Raw genomic sequence first — 17,444 nt, 5'->3', positions numbered from 1 at the left:
ATCTTTCATTTTCAAAAGACTATGGTCTGATGTGTGTATGGGGCCTTACTCTCAATGCAGTTTCAACTAATACTGTATTGCATCCTCTTCCACCCAGAGCAGGATCATCCACCAGGCAACCTAGGCAGGTGCCTAGGGCCTAGTGGATGTCAAGGGGCCCAGCAGCCACCTTCTTTGACCTCTCTCCACTTCAGCTTACCAAAAAGATTACAAGGAAGTCCCAAATCTACTACCTTGCCTAGGGCCACATCACATCTTAACCCATCTCTGCTTCCACCTACTTTGCTTTCCTAGAGTTGGTCGCAGTTACCTTTTTGGACCTCCGTGCAGCCTCCAGGACTAATGAATACTTGAAGAGCTATTTCAGACTCCCCAGTCATTTACAGGGCCCACTGGTTGGCATAGTTGTGTTTGGGTGGACATTGGCTTTTCAATTCATTGCGGGTATACACTGCCTGATTTTGTTATGGGGAAGAAAAATGCTTGGGGATCATGCTGCCTAATTATGTTGCTTTGGGGGACATTCTGCCTATAATTAGCTATATGGGGATATACATTGCTTAACAGTGCATAATTAAGTTTTTAAAGGGACACTGGTCAATTGTTGTTTGGGTAATATGTTGCCTAATTATGAGGTTTGGAGGGGACACTGCCTTATCATGGTTTAGGGGATATGCTGTCTAATTATGTAATTTAGTGGCACAAGTTGCCTTATTATGTTGTGTAGGGTACATGCTGCCTAATTATGTTAATTGGGGGGACAGTGCCTAATTTCATTGTTAGGTGAGACTTGCAGCCCGATTGTTTGGTACATATATCTGATCAATTATGATCTAAAATTGCTATGATTGTAATGAAAAACAGTACATACCTATTTTATTATGTCTCAGATTTTTTCTCTTTAAGATCTTCATCCAAAGTTTTTCTGTTTGCTGGAGCAGGAGGACACAACTGATTTTTAGTTACCTCCTTGATATATTATTATTAGTTATTTGGCCACTCCCACAGTTGGCCATGACCATGCTTACTTTTTGTAATTTTTTTTTCTTAGAGGAAGACTATTGATTAACATATTTTTTTCAATTGAGGTAGACATGGTTTGGGAAGTGGTGGTGTATACATTTCACTGCTTACATCTTTGTTTACTGTTATCAAAATACTTTCACACAAAACTGACAGCTAAGCTGAGCAGGGTGATGGGCCAGTAAATCATGAGGGGAGGGGGAATCCCTCACACTACATCTGTGTTAACCCTGTGTGTGACTGCAGCTACATGTATCTCTGCCTAAGCTGTCTGCAGGAGAGCAGAGGAAATTTTTCTTGTTTGTAATGGTGTGTGAAATCTGACACCACAGCTTTGTAGAGCTCTGTAGTCTCACCCCATGCAAAGAACAGCACTTGCACTGTAAAATTGAAGCACCCCTTTACCAATGAATTGTTCCAATATTGCTACAACCTATACACAACAAATTACAGCTTTTACCTCTGATATTTAATATGAAAAGTAGGAAAATGTTTACACAGTTACTTAGACATTATGTGTACACTAGCCAACCCGCGTCGTAGCATACGCCGCATCTATCTATCTAATAGAGTACGTGCCTCAACCTTGAAGCAAGAAGAAGTAGGCATTCCATGAGAAAATGTATGCGTGTTCAAACACCAAGTTTAACCCTAGCAAGTCTGGCTTTGCAAATCCGGCCTAATTGGCTATTCATGAGGCAATGCTCATGCAAATATGCATTTGCTTTCGCATGCCAAACTATGCAGGGTCAAAAAACCAATACTGCAAAGTGCTCTCTTGCTGCCTGGGAACCACAGCGGCACCCCGGAGTGGGAGGCTGGGTGGCGCAGCTGCGCCCCCCCCCCCCAAGCGTGGCCAGCGCTGGGGAGAGCCGTCCGCACCCACCTCCTAATATTAAAAACTGCCGCTTACCTTAACGTCCATTGGGTTCTGCTACATGCGCATTAATTTTCTCATGGAAAGCATTTTGTGCAGTTTGTATCCTTTGGAGGCAGGTGGTGGATGGCTTGCTCCGGTGGTGTGAACCCTGGAGTGAGTGCGCCTGTAATCCCCCCCCCCCCCCCCTCTGGAGTGCTGTATGTGAGCCAGCCCTGAGCTCTAAAGCTCGGGGTGACCCATGCTTCTCTCCTTTCTCATGTGGTGCCCCCAAATTAATGCGCATGTAGCAGAACGCAATGGACGTTAAGGTAAGTGCCTGTTTTTAATATTGGGAGGTGGGTGCAGACGGCTCTCCCCTGCGCTGGCCACACTTGGGGGGGGGCGTCCACGCCACCCAGCCTCCCCCTCCGGGGTGCCGCTGTGGTTTCCAGGCAGTGAGAGAGCCTGGGACCCTGCGGTCCCCCCAGTTGTATAAAAAGGGGGCATTGGGAATCCTCCCCGTGGCGCTCCTGGAGGCCTGGAGCACACCAAAAACTGCTAGCAGATCCGCAAAATGCTAGCAGATTTTGAAACTCTTTTTCTTATTTTTCTGTAGCATTTCAGCTAGCATTTTGCGGTTTTGTAAAGCGTTTTTGGTGTAGTAGATTTCATATATTGTTACAGTAAAGCTGTTACTGAACAGCTTCTGTAACAAACCGCCTGCAAAACCGCTCTGAACTGCCGTTTTTCAGAGCGGTTTGCGTTTTTCCTATACTTTACATTGGAGGCAGAAACGCCTCCGCAATCCAAAAAATGCCTCACCTCGGGAGTATGCATTTCAGCAAAACGCCTCCCGCTCTGGTGTGCACCAGCCCATTGAAATACATTACCCAAGCGTATCCGCAGCCGCAAGTGGATCTCAAAACGCTGCCGAACCGCTCTGGTGTGCACTTAGCCGGATAGTGCTAATGTAGCATGTAGCAGGGTGACTGCTTTGTGGTATTGGTTTGTGCATGCATTTGCATGAGCATTGCCTCATGAATAGCCAATTAGGCCAGATTTTCAATGTCAGACTTGCTAGGGTAAGGCCTCTTTTCCATGGACTGTGAATAGGCAGTGAAATGGCTCTCAAACGCTCACAACTGCTCCCTGCTGCCTGGTAACTGCTTGCTGCTGCCTGGTAACTGCTTGCTGCTGCCTGGTATCTGCTCACTGCTGCCTGGTAACTGCTTGTTGCTGCCTGGTAACTGCTTGCTGCTGCCTGGTAACTGCTTGCTGCTGCCTGGTAACTGCTTGCTGCTGCCTGGTAACTGCTTGCTGCTGCCTGGTATCTGCTCACTGCTGCCTGGTAACTGCTTGTTGCTGCCTGGTAACTGCTTGTTGCTGCCTGGTAACTGCTCGCTGCTGCCTGGTAACTGCTCGCTGCTGCCTGGTAACTGCTCGCTGCTGCCTGGTAACTGCTTGCTGCTGCCTGGTAACTGCTTGCTGCTGCCTGGTAACTGCTTGCTGCTGCCTGGTATCTGCTCGCTGCTGCCTGGTAACTGCTTGCTGAGCACACAGCTCAACAGTCCGTGGAAAAGAGGCCTTAAACTTGGTGTTTGAGCACGCATAAATTTTCTCATGCAAAGTACTTCTTCTTCTTGTTTGAAGGTTGAGGCACTTAGTCTATTATATATATAGATTGTCATTTTAGAACACTTGGGTATTGATAGTGTTCCTCTGAATCCTTTGCACAAGCCTGGGTTACGGTTAATGGTCATGGTGGATTAGTAGTACAGGTTAAGTTAGCTCATACATGTCAAACTCTGGTCTGCAGGCCAAATTTGGCCTGCATTGGCATCATATTTGGCCCGCGTGCGCTTTTCCCCGCTTGCATTATGTTTGGCCCCTGAAAACCTGCCAATAGGAAGCATTGGATTGAGCTGGTATGATCGTGTCACAATTCAAAGGGCTGAGACTATGAAGTGAGAGGGAGGGGCGGCGCAAGAGGGGCGACAAGAATCAAAAGGAAGTAAAGGAGCAGACCTTTCCCCTGCGGCAATTCAGCAGATAGCCAAGTTCCAGCAAACAGTCTCCACCATTGCCGCATGAATTTTGGAGCTGATATGCAGCATAGACTTGGCCACCAACAGAAGGCATTCTGTCTGTTCCGACTTGTGTGCCAGTGTGCACTACACATGCTCACCATCATGCAGCTGGATGTCGTATTGAGGGCTGCTATAACGTTGTTACAAGCTTTGCTTTACTTCTGCTTATGTTCTCAATCTGCATTTCTGACGCTTACACCTTTGCATTGCTTACACTTCCTCATGTGTAGTCAGTTTGCAGTGGCCTGATTCACTATTCGGTGCTAACCTAGTTAGCACGCCTTAAGGCTTTGGGCGTACTAATTAGGGTGCTAAATAGTTAGCACGCACCAAGTTGAATCAAATCACGTGCAAAGTCCCGCGTGCAAAACTTTGCGCGCACAAAGGCTGGTGCGCGTGAAACATATATTGCATCCATGCAACGTTTACAGCGCATCCAATGCCACCTTAAAGGTGCATAGGGTGTGCCATTTTTGTCGCACCCGATGCGACGTTCTGCGCGCACCGGCCTTTGAGGTTTTAGGCGTGATAGAGGGCTTTTCACAAACGTGCTAACTGTTAGCACCACTTTGTGAATCAATCTCGTGATGTTTATCTTATCATGTAGCACACTTGAAATTTTGCAGATTTTTGCCACTAAAGATTACAATATTAATTATTTATTTCTTGCTTTAATTTTTTGCATAACCGTTCGATAACAATGATATATTGTGCATCCTCTGGTCTTCTGAGCTTGATTAAAAGTCTCTACTATCTTGCTCAAACCTACACAGCTCTCTCTCTTCTGTCTTCAAGCTCTGGCACTCATCTCCTGAAATCCCACCCTATGCATGTACAGTATATTTATGTCAGTCACGTCAGTTGGTAAAGGTAAGGCGTGATATATGCAAAGTATGTTCAGCATCTTGGAAAGTCTCTGCTCTGTGGTAACTGGGCCAACTCAAATAATCTTATTAGATAACAACAGAATACATATCACACCCACTGGCATGTGAGATCATTTTTATGTTAGCACAATGAATCAAACATTCATTAGAGAGTGATGGTTAGTTTAGGCATTGAGGAGGGGAGGACGGGGCCATGAACCAGAGATGGGAGGATTGTTTTAGGCATTGGGGAGGTTTGGGGCAGACACCGGAGAGGGGCAGTTAGTTTTAGGCATGGGGGGGGGGGGGGAGCTTAGGACAAGGCACCAGAGAGGGTAATTAGTTTTGGCATTGGGGAGAGGAGGATAGGGCCAGGAACAGGGACAATTAGTTTTAGGCATTGAGGAAGGGAGGTAAGGGACAGAGCCCAGAGAGGGACAGTTAGTGTTTTCATAGAGGAGGGAAAGATATGGCCCGGAACCAGGCACCAGGCATAAACAGGAAGTGAAGAGAGTGCCTGGTCAACATATACTGCAGGCAACTGTACCTGGCTAACCTATACTGGAGGCAACTGTACCTAGCTACCAATACTAGGGGCTATAATGTGCGGTGCAAATTGTGTGCCATCATTCCAACTCAGGGGGGGGGCATCCTCACAACTTTGCCTCAGGCAGCAAAATGTCTACAACCAGCCTTGAATCCAGGCAAGGCAGAAGATGTTACGCTGCTGCTGCTGCAAATTGTGAGACACACAGCCTGTCTGGGTGTGTGTGTGTATACACTATGTATGTGAGTGTGTGTATAGTATGTGTGTGTGTCTGTGTTGTGTGTGTGTATCTTTATCCTGACTGATTTCCTTTTTGAGAGAGGGAGGGAGCAGTTGGTGTACGGGTGGGGTGGGGTTGGGAGGATGGTTTGTGGTTGGATGGGGGGGGGGGGGGAGCTTCTAAAGTTGTGCAGGAGTCCCAGTGGTTTCTAGTTATGCTCCTGATGGCAAGCCTTATGGCGGCTATACATCAGGCAACTTGGCGGGTGATCAACCATTGGATTTGATTATTATAATTAGATCAGATAAAAATCGGTGCCGCCAAAAACATGCCCGATTAATGAATCAACTTTGGGTCGAAACTGGTTGCGTGTATTGATCGGATATACTGCAAGATGAAAGGCTGAAATGCTTGATCAGGTGTGCAATGGTAATGGCATGCGATATCAGGACGAGCAACAAATGCAACGGAACCCCCCGCGCTGTTCCCCCTAATGTAAAATGTCCCCCCCGTGTCCTGTGCAGTATACTTTACCTGTCGGTGTCCGCTTCTGGCTTTGTGCTCTGCCCTCCGTCCACATACACATGCCCCACATGGTTGCCGGCGTATACGTGGATACGCATCTGACGGTTAAGCGGGCAACCACGTGGGGCACATGTATGAGGATTGAGCCAGCGGCGGACACCAACAGGTAAAGTATACTGCCTAGAGCCCCGCGGGGGGCATCACAATTTACATTAGGGGGATGAGGAGGTGGATGAGGTGTCACACAGAGGAGTAGCTATGAGTGGGCAAGGGGAGACAAATGTCCCCAGGCGCAGCACTGTGAGGGCACTCAGCACGGCCACTGCACCTCTACATGCGTGAGAGGTGGCTCGCTGGCTGCCCGACGTGCCCTGCTTCCCTCCCTGCCTCTGCAGAGAAGTGCAGGAGCATTAACAGCGGCAGAAACACGGAGCACATCTGGCTATCTAAAGGTGGGCACATCTGGCTATTTATAAGGGGGCTCACCTCACTATCTAAATGGGGAAAGGGGAGAAGATCTGGCTACCTATATATATACCAAATTTGGCTGCCTATAGGGGGGCACACCTGGCTATCTAAATGGGGGCATGTTTGGCTACTTAAAGGGTGGCACATCTGGCTATCTGAACAGGGGAAGGGGGCACATTTGGCTATCTAAACAGCATTTGTACATTTGACTCCACCCATGACCTTGAGCACATTCTGATGTGTGGCCACGCACATTTTGTCCAGGTGTGGGTGCAAAAACTATCTTTGTCCCCGGACACTAAAAACCCTAGCTATGCCTCTGGTGAAACAAGGTCGATTCCCAAGAGATTTCCTGCTGAATTTGATCGTGAACCGGCCTGCGGTGTACAGGTGGGCAACAGATTTGTCTCAGATCAGAGAGAGATCTGTCTCTTGGTCAATCTGCTCATATATCGTCTGATGTATCTGTACTTTTGGCCTTCAGTACTGAATTGTTATATTATTGTATAAGTAAAGATGGAAAAAATATTGCAAAATCTGCAGATAACTAAAGCAAAGAAACTTACTTTTATCTTCTGAAACCGATGTTTCCCAAGATCCTTTCTTCTTTTCCCCACATAGGCCACGGCGTTGGTTCAAAGATCCAGTAGAAAAAAATATTAAATTGCAATAGAGGACAGGACTATAGATCTGTGCCTGTGTCCAGCATAGGATAATAATAAGACTACAGCTGATTCTCCTGTGAGAAGAGTGTTTGCCATCCCTGCTGGGAATGTGAACGAGTTCCCAAGCCTGCCTCTGTGTGATAGATTAGACAGAGAAGCTAAATATTTATTATAGTGGAAACGGCATTTCTCACAACCCAAAGAAATATTGTCAACGCCCTCTCACTGTATGGGACCTTTACTGAGGATCTCGGCTAATGTAAACTCTGTTTATACTTGGCTGTGACAATGACGGATCATTTATTTAAATACTGTTCTGTGCTGTGCTGCACGCTTTTCCTGATCTATGCATCACCCTGACATGTTGACTTGGCAGGCTAAGCCCATCTTTCTGTTTAAGATCAACTTGTTGGTTTCTTAAAGGGGGAATACCAGCTTACAGTATGTCATTTATAAATTATAAATTAGCGTCAAGGCTGCCATTTGGCATAGAGGGATGAAACTCCATAATAACTAAAATAAAGAAAAAAAAAAAAGAAAAAAAAAGAAATTACCTATTTAGCTTACATATCCTGTTGTTTTTAGTGTCCATTGTCAGATTTAGGAAAAATGTGAAAAAAGAAATGTCTGCTGGTTTCCATCTTTACTGTTTTTCTGTCATGCCAAAAGTGACATCACTTCTGCCCTTTTCTGCTTTTTTTTTCAATTCTCCTCAGTGTTAATTTTCCCTTGCTACTGCAACAACTTACTGTCCCTCCCACTGTTAACATCGCCTAGACAACAGGCTTACAATATCACTGTGTAAACTCTTCAAGGAAGAGGGGAATTCAATTATCTTCTGTTCATACTGCCTTATCTTATTCAAAATAGGAAGCTTTTTGTTATTTGCATGCTGAGATAAGCTTGTGATTGTAGCTTGTTATTGTAGCTAAGAAACAAAAGAAAATCAAAAACAAAGAAACACACAATCTCTCTGGCACTGCACAGTCCCTGCAGTTTGGCAAATGCACCCAGACCAAGTAAAAAGGAAAACAGCAATACTGGGGGACATATAGGGACCTATTTTAGAAAAATAGGGAGTTTTGAAAAAAAGGGGTTTCATGTACATTTTTTAGCTCTGTCTAATTTTTAATGTTACAATCCCTATTACAGTACGACTTAGAAGCACACTGAATACACAGAAGTACATGACCTTGCTAAAACAACTCTTGTGCTGAAGTAAAGAACCAATCAATTCTTAGCTTTCAGTGTATACTGTACATATTAAATTTACTAGATCAGGGGTGTAACTAGACTTAATAGCCTCCCCCCCCCCTGCAAAAATGAGAGCATGGGGCCCCTTTTGTCCCTGAACCCCACGGGATTGGGATCTGGCAAATGGCAGCAGAGAGTGTTCTGCTCTGACACAGTCTCTGGAAGCTGAAAAAAAATTGCACATGCTCCTGCACATGGTTGTCGTGAGTGAATAGGAGGGGGGGGGGGGGGTTCTTTTCTAATTGGCTGCACTTGCGGTTAAGGAGAGGGAGGTGGAAAGCCTCTGCCCCCCCCCCCCCCCCCGTGATGGCAGGGGTTGCAGGGGTGATTGCTACGCCGATGGACTAGATACCCCTTAGTGGTGACAGAGGCATACTCCTCAGCCATCTTAGTGTTAATGTTAGTGACAACCTGGGCTTGTTGGTACTCCCTACTAGAGATGTCGCGAACCTCCGATTTTCGGTTTGTGAACCCCGTTCGCGAACCTTCGCGGAAGGTTTGGTTCGCGTAAAAGTTCGAGAATCGCGATAAACTTCAATGGGGAGGCGAACTCTGAAAAATAGAAAAAATTATGCTGGCCACAAAAGTGATGGAAAAGATGTTTCAAGGGGTCTAACACCTGGAGGGGGGCATGGCGGAGTGGGATACATGCCCAAAGTCCCGGGGAAAAATCTGGATTTGACGCAAAGCAGCGTTTTAAGGGCAGAAATCACATTGAATGCTAAATTGCAAGCCTAAAGTGCTTTCAAACATCTTGCATGGGTATACATTAATCAGGGAGTGTAATTAGAGTTCTGCTTCACACTGACACACCAAACTCACTGTGTAGCGCACCGCAAACAGCTGTTTGCGTAGTGATGGCCGTGCTGGACTGGTGCGCACCGTGGCCAGAGTGTAGGCCGTGGCGTTTTTCAAGCCCATATGGTCGCCGGGCTGTTTGCGTAGTGACAGCCATGCTGGACTTTTGCGCAACGTGGCCAGAGTGTAGGCCGTGGTGTTTTTCAAGCCCATATGGTCGCCAGGCTGTGGTAGCTCAATGATAGAACAACAGTGACTGTCCAGCTGATCAAATTTGGTCTTACCACAATGAAGCAACGACCTTATTATCTTTTGTGTGCCACCCCCACCCGAGACACTCAAATAGCCGGCGGTCATTGCTTCATTGTGATACGCAAGCCCCTTCACCGCGGCAAGGTAATGATCACGAAGGAGGATGGGCACATGTACATGCCTTTTGTTTTTTTGTTGCAGCCGCCCGCAGTGCAGCCAGAAAAATTAGCCAGGCATGTACACGCACCAGAAAAATTAGTGTAGCGGCCGCTGCTAGCAGCGGCCTTAAAAATTCAGGAATCCGCCTAGAGTCCTGGACCCTGTTGGTGGTGGCGGAGAAGGCAAGCGGTCTGCAGGCAGAGATGCTGTGTGTGAGGACTGAGTTAGTCTTCGGTCGTGCAGTAGCCATCCGTGATCCATTCCTCATTCATTTTGATAAAGGTCAGGTACTGAACACTGTCGTGACTTAGGCGACTTCTCTTCTCAGTAACTATGCCTCCAGCTGCACTGAAGGTCCTTTCTGACAGGACACTTGCGGCAGGGCAAGAGAGAAGTTGTATGGCAAATTGGGACAGCTCTGGCCACAGGTCAAGCCTGCGCAACCAGTAGTCCAGGGGTTCATCGTCGCTTTTCGCAGTGTCTACATCCACACTCAAGGCCAGGTAGTCAGCTACCTGCCGGTCCAGGCGTTGGTGGAGGGTGGATCTGGAAGGACTATGGCGAGGAGTGGACTAAAGAACGTCCGCATGTCCGACATCACCCTGAGATCGCTGGAGCATCCTGTCCTTGCCTGCGTGGACTTGGGAGGAGGAGGGTTACTGCCAGTGGTACCTTGATTGCGTTGTGCAGCCACATCACCCTTAAATGCATTGTAAAGCATCATCGACAGCTTGTTCTGCAAGTGCTGCATCCTTTCCGCTTTGTGTTGAGTTGGTAACAGGTCCGCCACTTTGTGCCTGTACCGAGGGTCTAGTAGCGTGGCCACCCAGTACAGGTCATTCGCCTTGATTTTTTGATACGGGGGTCCCTCAACAGGCTGGACAACATGAAAGAGGGCATCTGCACAAAGCTGGATGCAGACGTACTCTCCATCTCCTCTTGCTCTTCCTCAGTGACGGGATGCAACTCCTCTTCCTCCCCCCAGCCACGAACAATACCACAGGAACGTGGAGCAGCAGTAACCCCCTGTGACGGCTGCCGTGGTTGTTCTTCTTCCGCCGCCTCTTCCTCCTCCACAGAAACACCTTCCTCATCATCACCATCATCAGAGTCTGACCCCTCTCCTTCCCCACACGACTCCTCTTTTTCCTCCTCCTCCTCCTCCTCCACCCTCTGTGCTGCCGCAGGTGTTGTGGAAACATCGGGTTCGGGTGTAAATGGCTCCCACGACTCCTGCTGCCGTAACGCTTCTCGTTCACGCTCCTCCACAGCTGTATCCACCACTCTATGCACGGCACGCTCCAGGAAGTAGGCGTAGGGGATCAAGTTGCTGATGGTGCCCTCATCGCGACTCACCAGTTTGGTCACCTCCTCAAAGGGCTCCATGACCCTGCATGCATTTCGCATCAGTGTCCAGTTGTTGGGCCACAACATCCCCATCCTCTCAGATTGTGTCCCTGTAATGTAATGATACACGTACTGGGTGACGGCTTTCACCTGGTCTAGCAGGTGAGAGAACATCAGCAGGGTGGAATTCCAGCGAGTCGGGCTATCGCAAATCAGGCGTCTCACCGGCAAGTTGTTTCTACGCTGAATGTCCGCAAAGCGTGCCATGGCCTTGTAAGAGCGCCTGAAATGCCCACACAACTTCCTGGCCTGCTTCAGGACATCCTCTAAGCCTGGGTACTTGGACACAAATCTTTGCATGACCAGATTCAGCACATGTGCCATGCAGCGTATGTGTGTCAGCTTTCTCAAATTCAACGCATCAATGAGATTGCTGCCATTGTCACACACCACGTTGCCGATCTCAAGCTTGTGCGGGGTCAGCCATTGCTCCACCTGTTTGTTAAGAGCAGCCAGGAGAGCTGCTCCAGTGTGACTCTCCGCTTTCAGGCAAGACATGTCTAACACTGCGTGACACCGTCGTACCTGGCATGCAGCATAGGCCCTGGGGTGCTGGGGCTGTGTAGCTGGAGAGGAGATCACGGCACCAGCCAAGGAGGAGGAGGAGGATGACGACAGCGAAGCGGTGGTAGCAGATGGAGAGGAGGTGGCTGGAGGCCTGCCTGCAAGCCGTGGAGGTGTGACAAGTCGGTCCGCTGCACAGCCACATACTCCCTGCTTGCTGCCATCGGTCACCAGGTTGACCCAATGGGCTGTGTATGTAATGTAGTGGCCCTGCCCGTGCTTGGCAGACCAGGCATCCGTGGTCAGGTGGACCCTTGACCCAACGCTGTGTGCCAGAGATGACACCACTTGCCTTTCAACTGCATGGTACAGTTTGGGTATGGCCTTTTGTGAAAAATAATTGCGGCCTGGTATCTTCCACTGCGGTGTACCAATGGCCACAAACTTACAGAATGCCTCCGACTCCACCAGCTTGTATGGTAATAACTGGCGAGCTAATAGTTCCGCCACGCCAGCTGTCAGACGCCGGGCAAGAGGGTGACTGGCAGACATTTGCTTCTTACGCTCAAATACTTCCTTCACGGACAGCTGGGTACTGCTGTGGGCAGAGGAGAAGGAACCGCTGAAGGGAAGAGGCGGTGTGGAGGAGGGTGGCTGTGAAGGTGCAAGGGAGAAAGTGGATAAAGACGATGCACCTGAAGGAGGAAGAGGAGGAGGGTGGCTTGTCTTTTGAGGGGTGCTGCTTTTCCTCAGGTGTTCTTGCCATAGCTGTTTGTGCCTTCTCTCCAGGTGCCTTCGTAAGGCACTTGTCCCTACGTGAGAGTTGGCCTTTCCACGGCTCAATTTTTGCTGGCAGAGACAACAGATGGCTTTGCTCCGATCTGAGACACACACGTGAAAAAATTTCCAAACCGCTGAGCCCCCCTGGGGTGATGGCGCTACGGTGGCATCAGTAGCTGACGTTGAAGGGCATGTTGGCTGGCTGGCCATAGCTGGCGATACATGGTGCCGGACACTGCCCTCAGCTGTTTCTGAGGACGAGCTCCCTCTGCTTCTATCATGGAGTCGTCTCTTCCTACTCCTCTCTGACTCTTCCTCTGAACTGTCCCCCTGGTCATCTCCTCTACCGGGAACATATGTGGTATCCGTATAATCGTCATCATAATCCTCCTGGCCAGCTTCGCTTTCCTCAGACACCTCTTCAACTGCACCAACTTCAGGTGGTTTATCATCCCCCTCCTCACACGTTACGTCCATACTATCGCCACCTAACTCAGACGTATGAGGTGGTGTACCTGCGCCTTCTTCCTGTTGTTGCAGTAGTGGGTGTGAATCAGTGATTTCACCACCACCACCAAATAACTCCTGCGAAGTGTCAAATGCAGCGGATGTGGTGCTTGTTGTAGCGCTGGTGGCTGCGGTAGATGAGGTGTTCTGTGTTAAATAGTCAAGCACGTCCTGATCTTGGGAAGTGATGGCACGTGCCTTCTTCTGAGCACTGTATTTTCGGCCAGGTCCGCATGAAATCACAGCAACACCACCTCGCACAGACCTGCCAGTGCCTGGTGGCCTTCCTCTGGGTCTGCCTCTACCTCTTCCTCTACCTGGTTTGTCCATCTTGGGGGGATGCTAGGTATATGCAGTGAGGTGGGTTCACTCAAAACAACAGGTAGTTAGATGCAGTGAGCTGGGTTCACTGAACAGTAAAGGTACTTAGATGCAGTGAGGTGGGTTCACTGAACACAACAGGTAGTTGGATGCAGTGAGCTGGGTTCACTGAACAGTAAAGGTACTTAGATGCAGTGAGGTGGGTTCACTGAACACAACAGGTAGTAAGATGCAGTGAGCTTGGTTCACTGAACAGTAAAGGTACTTAGATGCAGTGAGGTGGGTTCACTCAACACAACAGGTAGTTTGATGCAGTGAGCTGGGTTCACTGAACATTAAAGGTACTTAGATGCAGTGAGCTGGGTTCACTCAACACAACAGGTAGTTGGATGCAGTGAGCTGGGTTCAATGAACAATAAAGGTACTTAGATGCAGTGAGCTGGGTTCACTGAACACAACAGGTAGAAAGATGCAGTGAGCTGGGTTCACTGAACAGTAAAGGTACTTAGATGCAGTGAGGTGGGTTCACTCAACACAACAGGTAATTGGATGCAGAGAGCTGGGTTCACTGAACAATAAAGGTACTTAGATGCAGTGAGCTGGGTTTACTCAACACAACAGGTAGTTGGATGCAGTGAGCTGGGTTCACTGAACAATAAAGGTACTTAGATGCAGTGAGATGGGTTCACTGAACACAACAGGTAGTAAGATGCAGTGAGCTGGGTTCACTGAACAGTAAAGGTACTTAGATGCAGTGAGGTGGGTTCACTCAACACAACAGGTAGTTAGATGCAGTGAGCCGGGTTCACTGAACAGTAAAGGTACTTAGATGCAGTGATGTGGGTTCACGCAACACAACAGGTAGTTAGATGCAGTGAGCTGAGTTTACTCAACACAAAGCTAAGTATATGCAGTGATGAGGTGGGTTAAGTAAACACAACAGGTACTGGGTATATGCAGTACTGGGCAGTACAATGTGCAGCTCCCTGTCACACACACAGGTAGTCACTGAATGTGCTGGGCTGCTGGCAGTGGCACACACACTATCAATTAGCAAGGCTGTGCATGCAAAAAAAGTGTCAGTTTGACACACAGAAAAAAAAAAAGTACAGGATGAGCTCTGAAAAGAGCTATTGAGGGGTGCTATAAAAGCAATAACAATCAGCCAGGAGCAAGCTAAGCAGCCAAGAACCTAACTAATCTGTCCCTAGAAGAACAAGTCTGCAGCAGCTGTCCCTAGTCTGTCTCTACTCTCTAGTAAGCACACGAGTGAGGCTAATGGCCACCGCAGCCTGCCCTATATAAGGGGGGGGGGGGTGGGGCTCCAGGGCTTAGTGTAGCCTGAATGGCTACAATGTGCCTGCTGACTGTGATGCAGAGGGTCAAAGTTGACCCTCATAGTGCATTATGGGGCGAATCGAACTTCCGCAAAATTTCTCCTGGTGCAGGCGAACGTGAATCCCCAAAGTTCGCCTGGAACCGTTCGCAGGCGAACCGTTCACGACATCTCTACTCCTTACTGACTCTTTCTCTAATACATCATGGTTGTTGAAATTACAGCGCCTCTAGCTCTTAGCTGTGTTTATTCTGTGTTTAAGAACCGTTTGGACCTCCTCCATATCTCTCAGTGTCTTGTACAAACAAAACAGTGATTAGTTTGCTGGTTCTCTGTAGCAGTTAACACTCAATGCTGACTTGATGGGGTCACACAAACCACAGGCCAGTGAATTCTCCATGTTCTGTCAATAGAGCCGATATCACCAGTAGGATGGCAGCTCCTGTGCATATATGGAAAGACTATCTAGATGCACATAGGCAAATGTAGGGGGGGGGGGGGGATTACAGCTGCCTAGAATCCCCCCTCAGACCAGGGTCGGTGCAGTGTCTGGGGACAGGCACAAGTTGAGACACCAGAATATCTGCAGGCATCCTACAGCTCACAGCACCATGCTGCTGCCTGCACTATGTGGGGCCTGCCCCCTTTCTTTCGCAGTGACTGTTGACTTTAAATGGAGAAGCAGAGTGTGTACAGAGCATGAAGCAGCTCTGGGGAACTTAACAGACTCAGGTATGAGCACAGCCCTGTGCCCTGCTGTGTGAATGCTTCACTTTCACCTTCATTAGCAATGTCGGCTGTCCTCATTATTATCAGCATTCAAACTTCTCCTGATCAATCCCATTGTCGATCAGAAGCAGATTGGACAGTTAGGAAATAATTGTCAGATCCTGTCAGTCAGACGGGAAATTGCATTATGTGTACCCAACATGATGTCCTACCATATTATTATACTGTATTGTGCGTGGCTGAGGGAGACCTTTCAGGAATCCCCCCTTGAAAATCCTGGGTTTGCCCCTGATGCAGATAATGTTGTCACATTTATTTGAAATAGTCATTAAAGGGAAATTACACTTTCGTTATCAGACTACGATAAATGTGGACTAGCGTTGCAAAACTCTTTTTGTAGTTTTAAGGTAATTTAGGTCAGTGGCGTAGCTAGAGATCATGGGGTCCCATAGCAAAAGTTTCATGGAGCCCTCAGATGTAGGCACTCATAAGAAATGCCACCTGCCCCTACTCTATGGATATGAGTTTGTTGGGCAATTTACAGTCTCGTGCAATCAACACTACACATAGCCCATGGGCACTGAGACAAAGTTTGAGGGTGGAGGAACACAATAAAGTTTATGGTGAATACATAAAGTACCCACTGGCCCCCCTCTGCTCCAGGGCCCCATAGCAGATTGCTATGCCCATTTAAAGTGATTTTTCAGTTTCAGTTTGCAGCCAGCTAATATCTAATCTGACAGTATAGCTCAAATAGCTAGCTCTTCTTTGGAGCCTTGACAACAAAGCTCTGTGTACTCTATTTGGAGTACTGTTGCCATGAGACTGTCTAGAACCTCCCACATACCACCCATTCCCAAACACGTCGGTACCGGAGGACCTTCCTTGAACCCGGGAGTGGTAAGTGTGACAGTGTTGGAAACACTGATGCATCATGGTGGGTAGTTTGAGCACTAGATCAGAAGGAAGGGGGTATGAAAGTTTTTTTTAACTCTAAAACACAAAGCCCCATTGTGTTTGTGACCTCTGTGGTCCCTGCTCCTTTGTCACCAACTGTACATATCATCTGTATGCAATGGCTAGAAGTGGGGCCTTCACGAAGTTATATTCCTTGGTAGGTGGTGACAAAAACTCGCCCCTCTTATAAAACAAAGTTTCACAATGTTAAGGAATGTGGTCCTCTTTCTTATCACTTTGTCCTCACCCAAAAGCACTTGGGTGTAATTATATATGGGAACTTATAGTGGAAGAGCTCTTTGAACTGCCCACGCACTGAAATGCAGGAAATATGTAAAGTATGGCATGGAGCTCATTTATAGTACAAGCCATATAAAAGGCAAACATCTACACCTGGCATTTTGTGAAGAAATGATCTTTTAATTTAGATGATCGAAGGTAGTTTGCATACATCTGCTATGATCCTCCTTTTTATTATTATTATTGATTTATAAAGTGCCCACATATTCCGTGGCGCTGTACAAAATAAGAAACAAACATGGGGTACATAATAATATGCATTATAGTCACTCTCATCCTGCGTGAAAAAAAAAGTTCTAGAATTTAATCTCCTGCCCAATAAATCAGTTGCTGAAGGGGATTTGTACAGGTGCCACCAGTATATAGCCATTACTGGATTTACAACCCTTCCCCCAGTATACTAACTTACTGTTCAAGGCTACGGTAAGCTCTAGTAATTGAATGTAAGCTTGTAAAACTCACCTCTATATTTTCAAGCTTGACCTTTGCTTGCTCCATCATTGTACATAATATAGTTTGGAAAACATCCACAAATTCATGTTTTTCATTATAAATGGCCCATGAAATATACAATTTAAGATTAATGTTCAGCTGCTGCTGTTAAAAGAACAGGAAGACATTTAATTTCCAACCTGTAAACAAGTCGACGTTTGCGTTGTCAAGAGATGGTAGAGGAACCTAGAAACCTGGCACGTAGATGTTTCAACAACTAAATAACAAAGCCTTTAAATTATAAACACTGGGAAAGGAGAAATGGTGTAATGAAAAACTGAAATGAAAATATAAAGAAGTTTAGAACAGAGCACAAAACACAAATACAACATTTTTGTAATATAACAATATGAATGCATTTGGGAAATACATAAAGGTCAGTAGTTCG

The 17,444-nt window shown here is 47.4% G+C and overlaps 1 protein-coding gene across 2 annotated transcripts in view; it reads right to left on the bottom strand.

The window, feature by feature from the left end:
* C9H14orf180 (chromosome 9 C14orf180 homolog) overlaps window positions 1-17,103 on the bottom strand; it is a 45,710-nt gene extending 28,607 nt beyond the window's left edge. Inside the window, exon 1 of one of the 2 annotated variants that reach the window (XR_011023827.1) lies at window positions 7,162-7,312. Coding sequence is in view for 1 of the 2 variants with exons in the window: in XM_068252028.1 (XP_068108129.1) it covers window positions 17,027-17,065 (39 nt within the window). In the remaining variant the exon portion in view is untranslated. Of the gene's footprint in view, window positions 1-7,161; window positions 7,313-17,026 lie in introns of those variants that run through there. The other variant, XM_068252028.1, reaches the window with a different exon arrangement.
* Between the last annotated feature and the right edge of the window lie 341 nt (window positions 17,104-17,444).

The sequence above is a fragment of the Hyperolius riggenbachi genome, chromosome 9 (genome assembly GCF_040937935.1).
Source record: "Hyperolius riggenbachi isolate aHypRig1 chromosome 9, aHypRig1.pri, whole genome shotgun sequence".
NCBI classification, from domain to species: domain Eukaryota; kingdom Metazoa; phylum Chordata; class Amphibia; order Anura; family Hyperoliidae; genus Hyperolius; species Hyperolius riggenbachi.
This window is presented reverse-complemented; position numbering and strand designations above follow the sequence as displayed.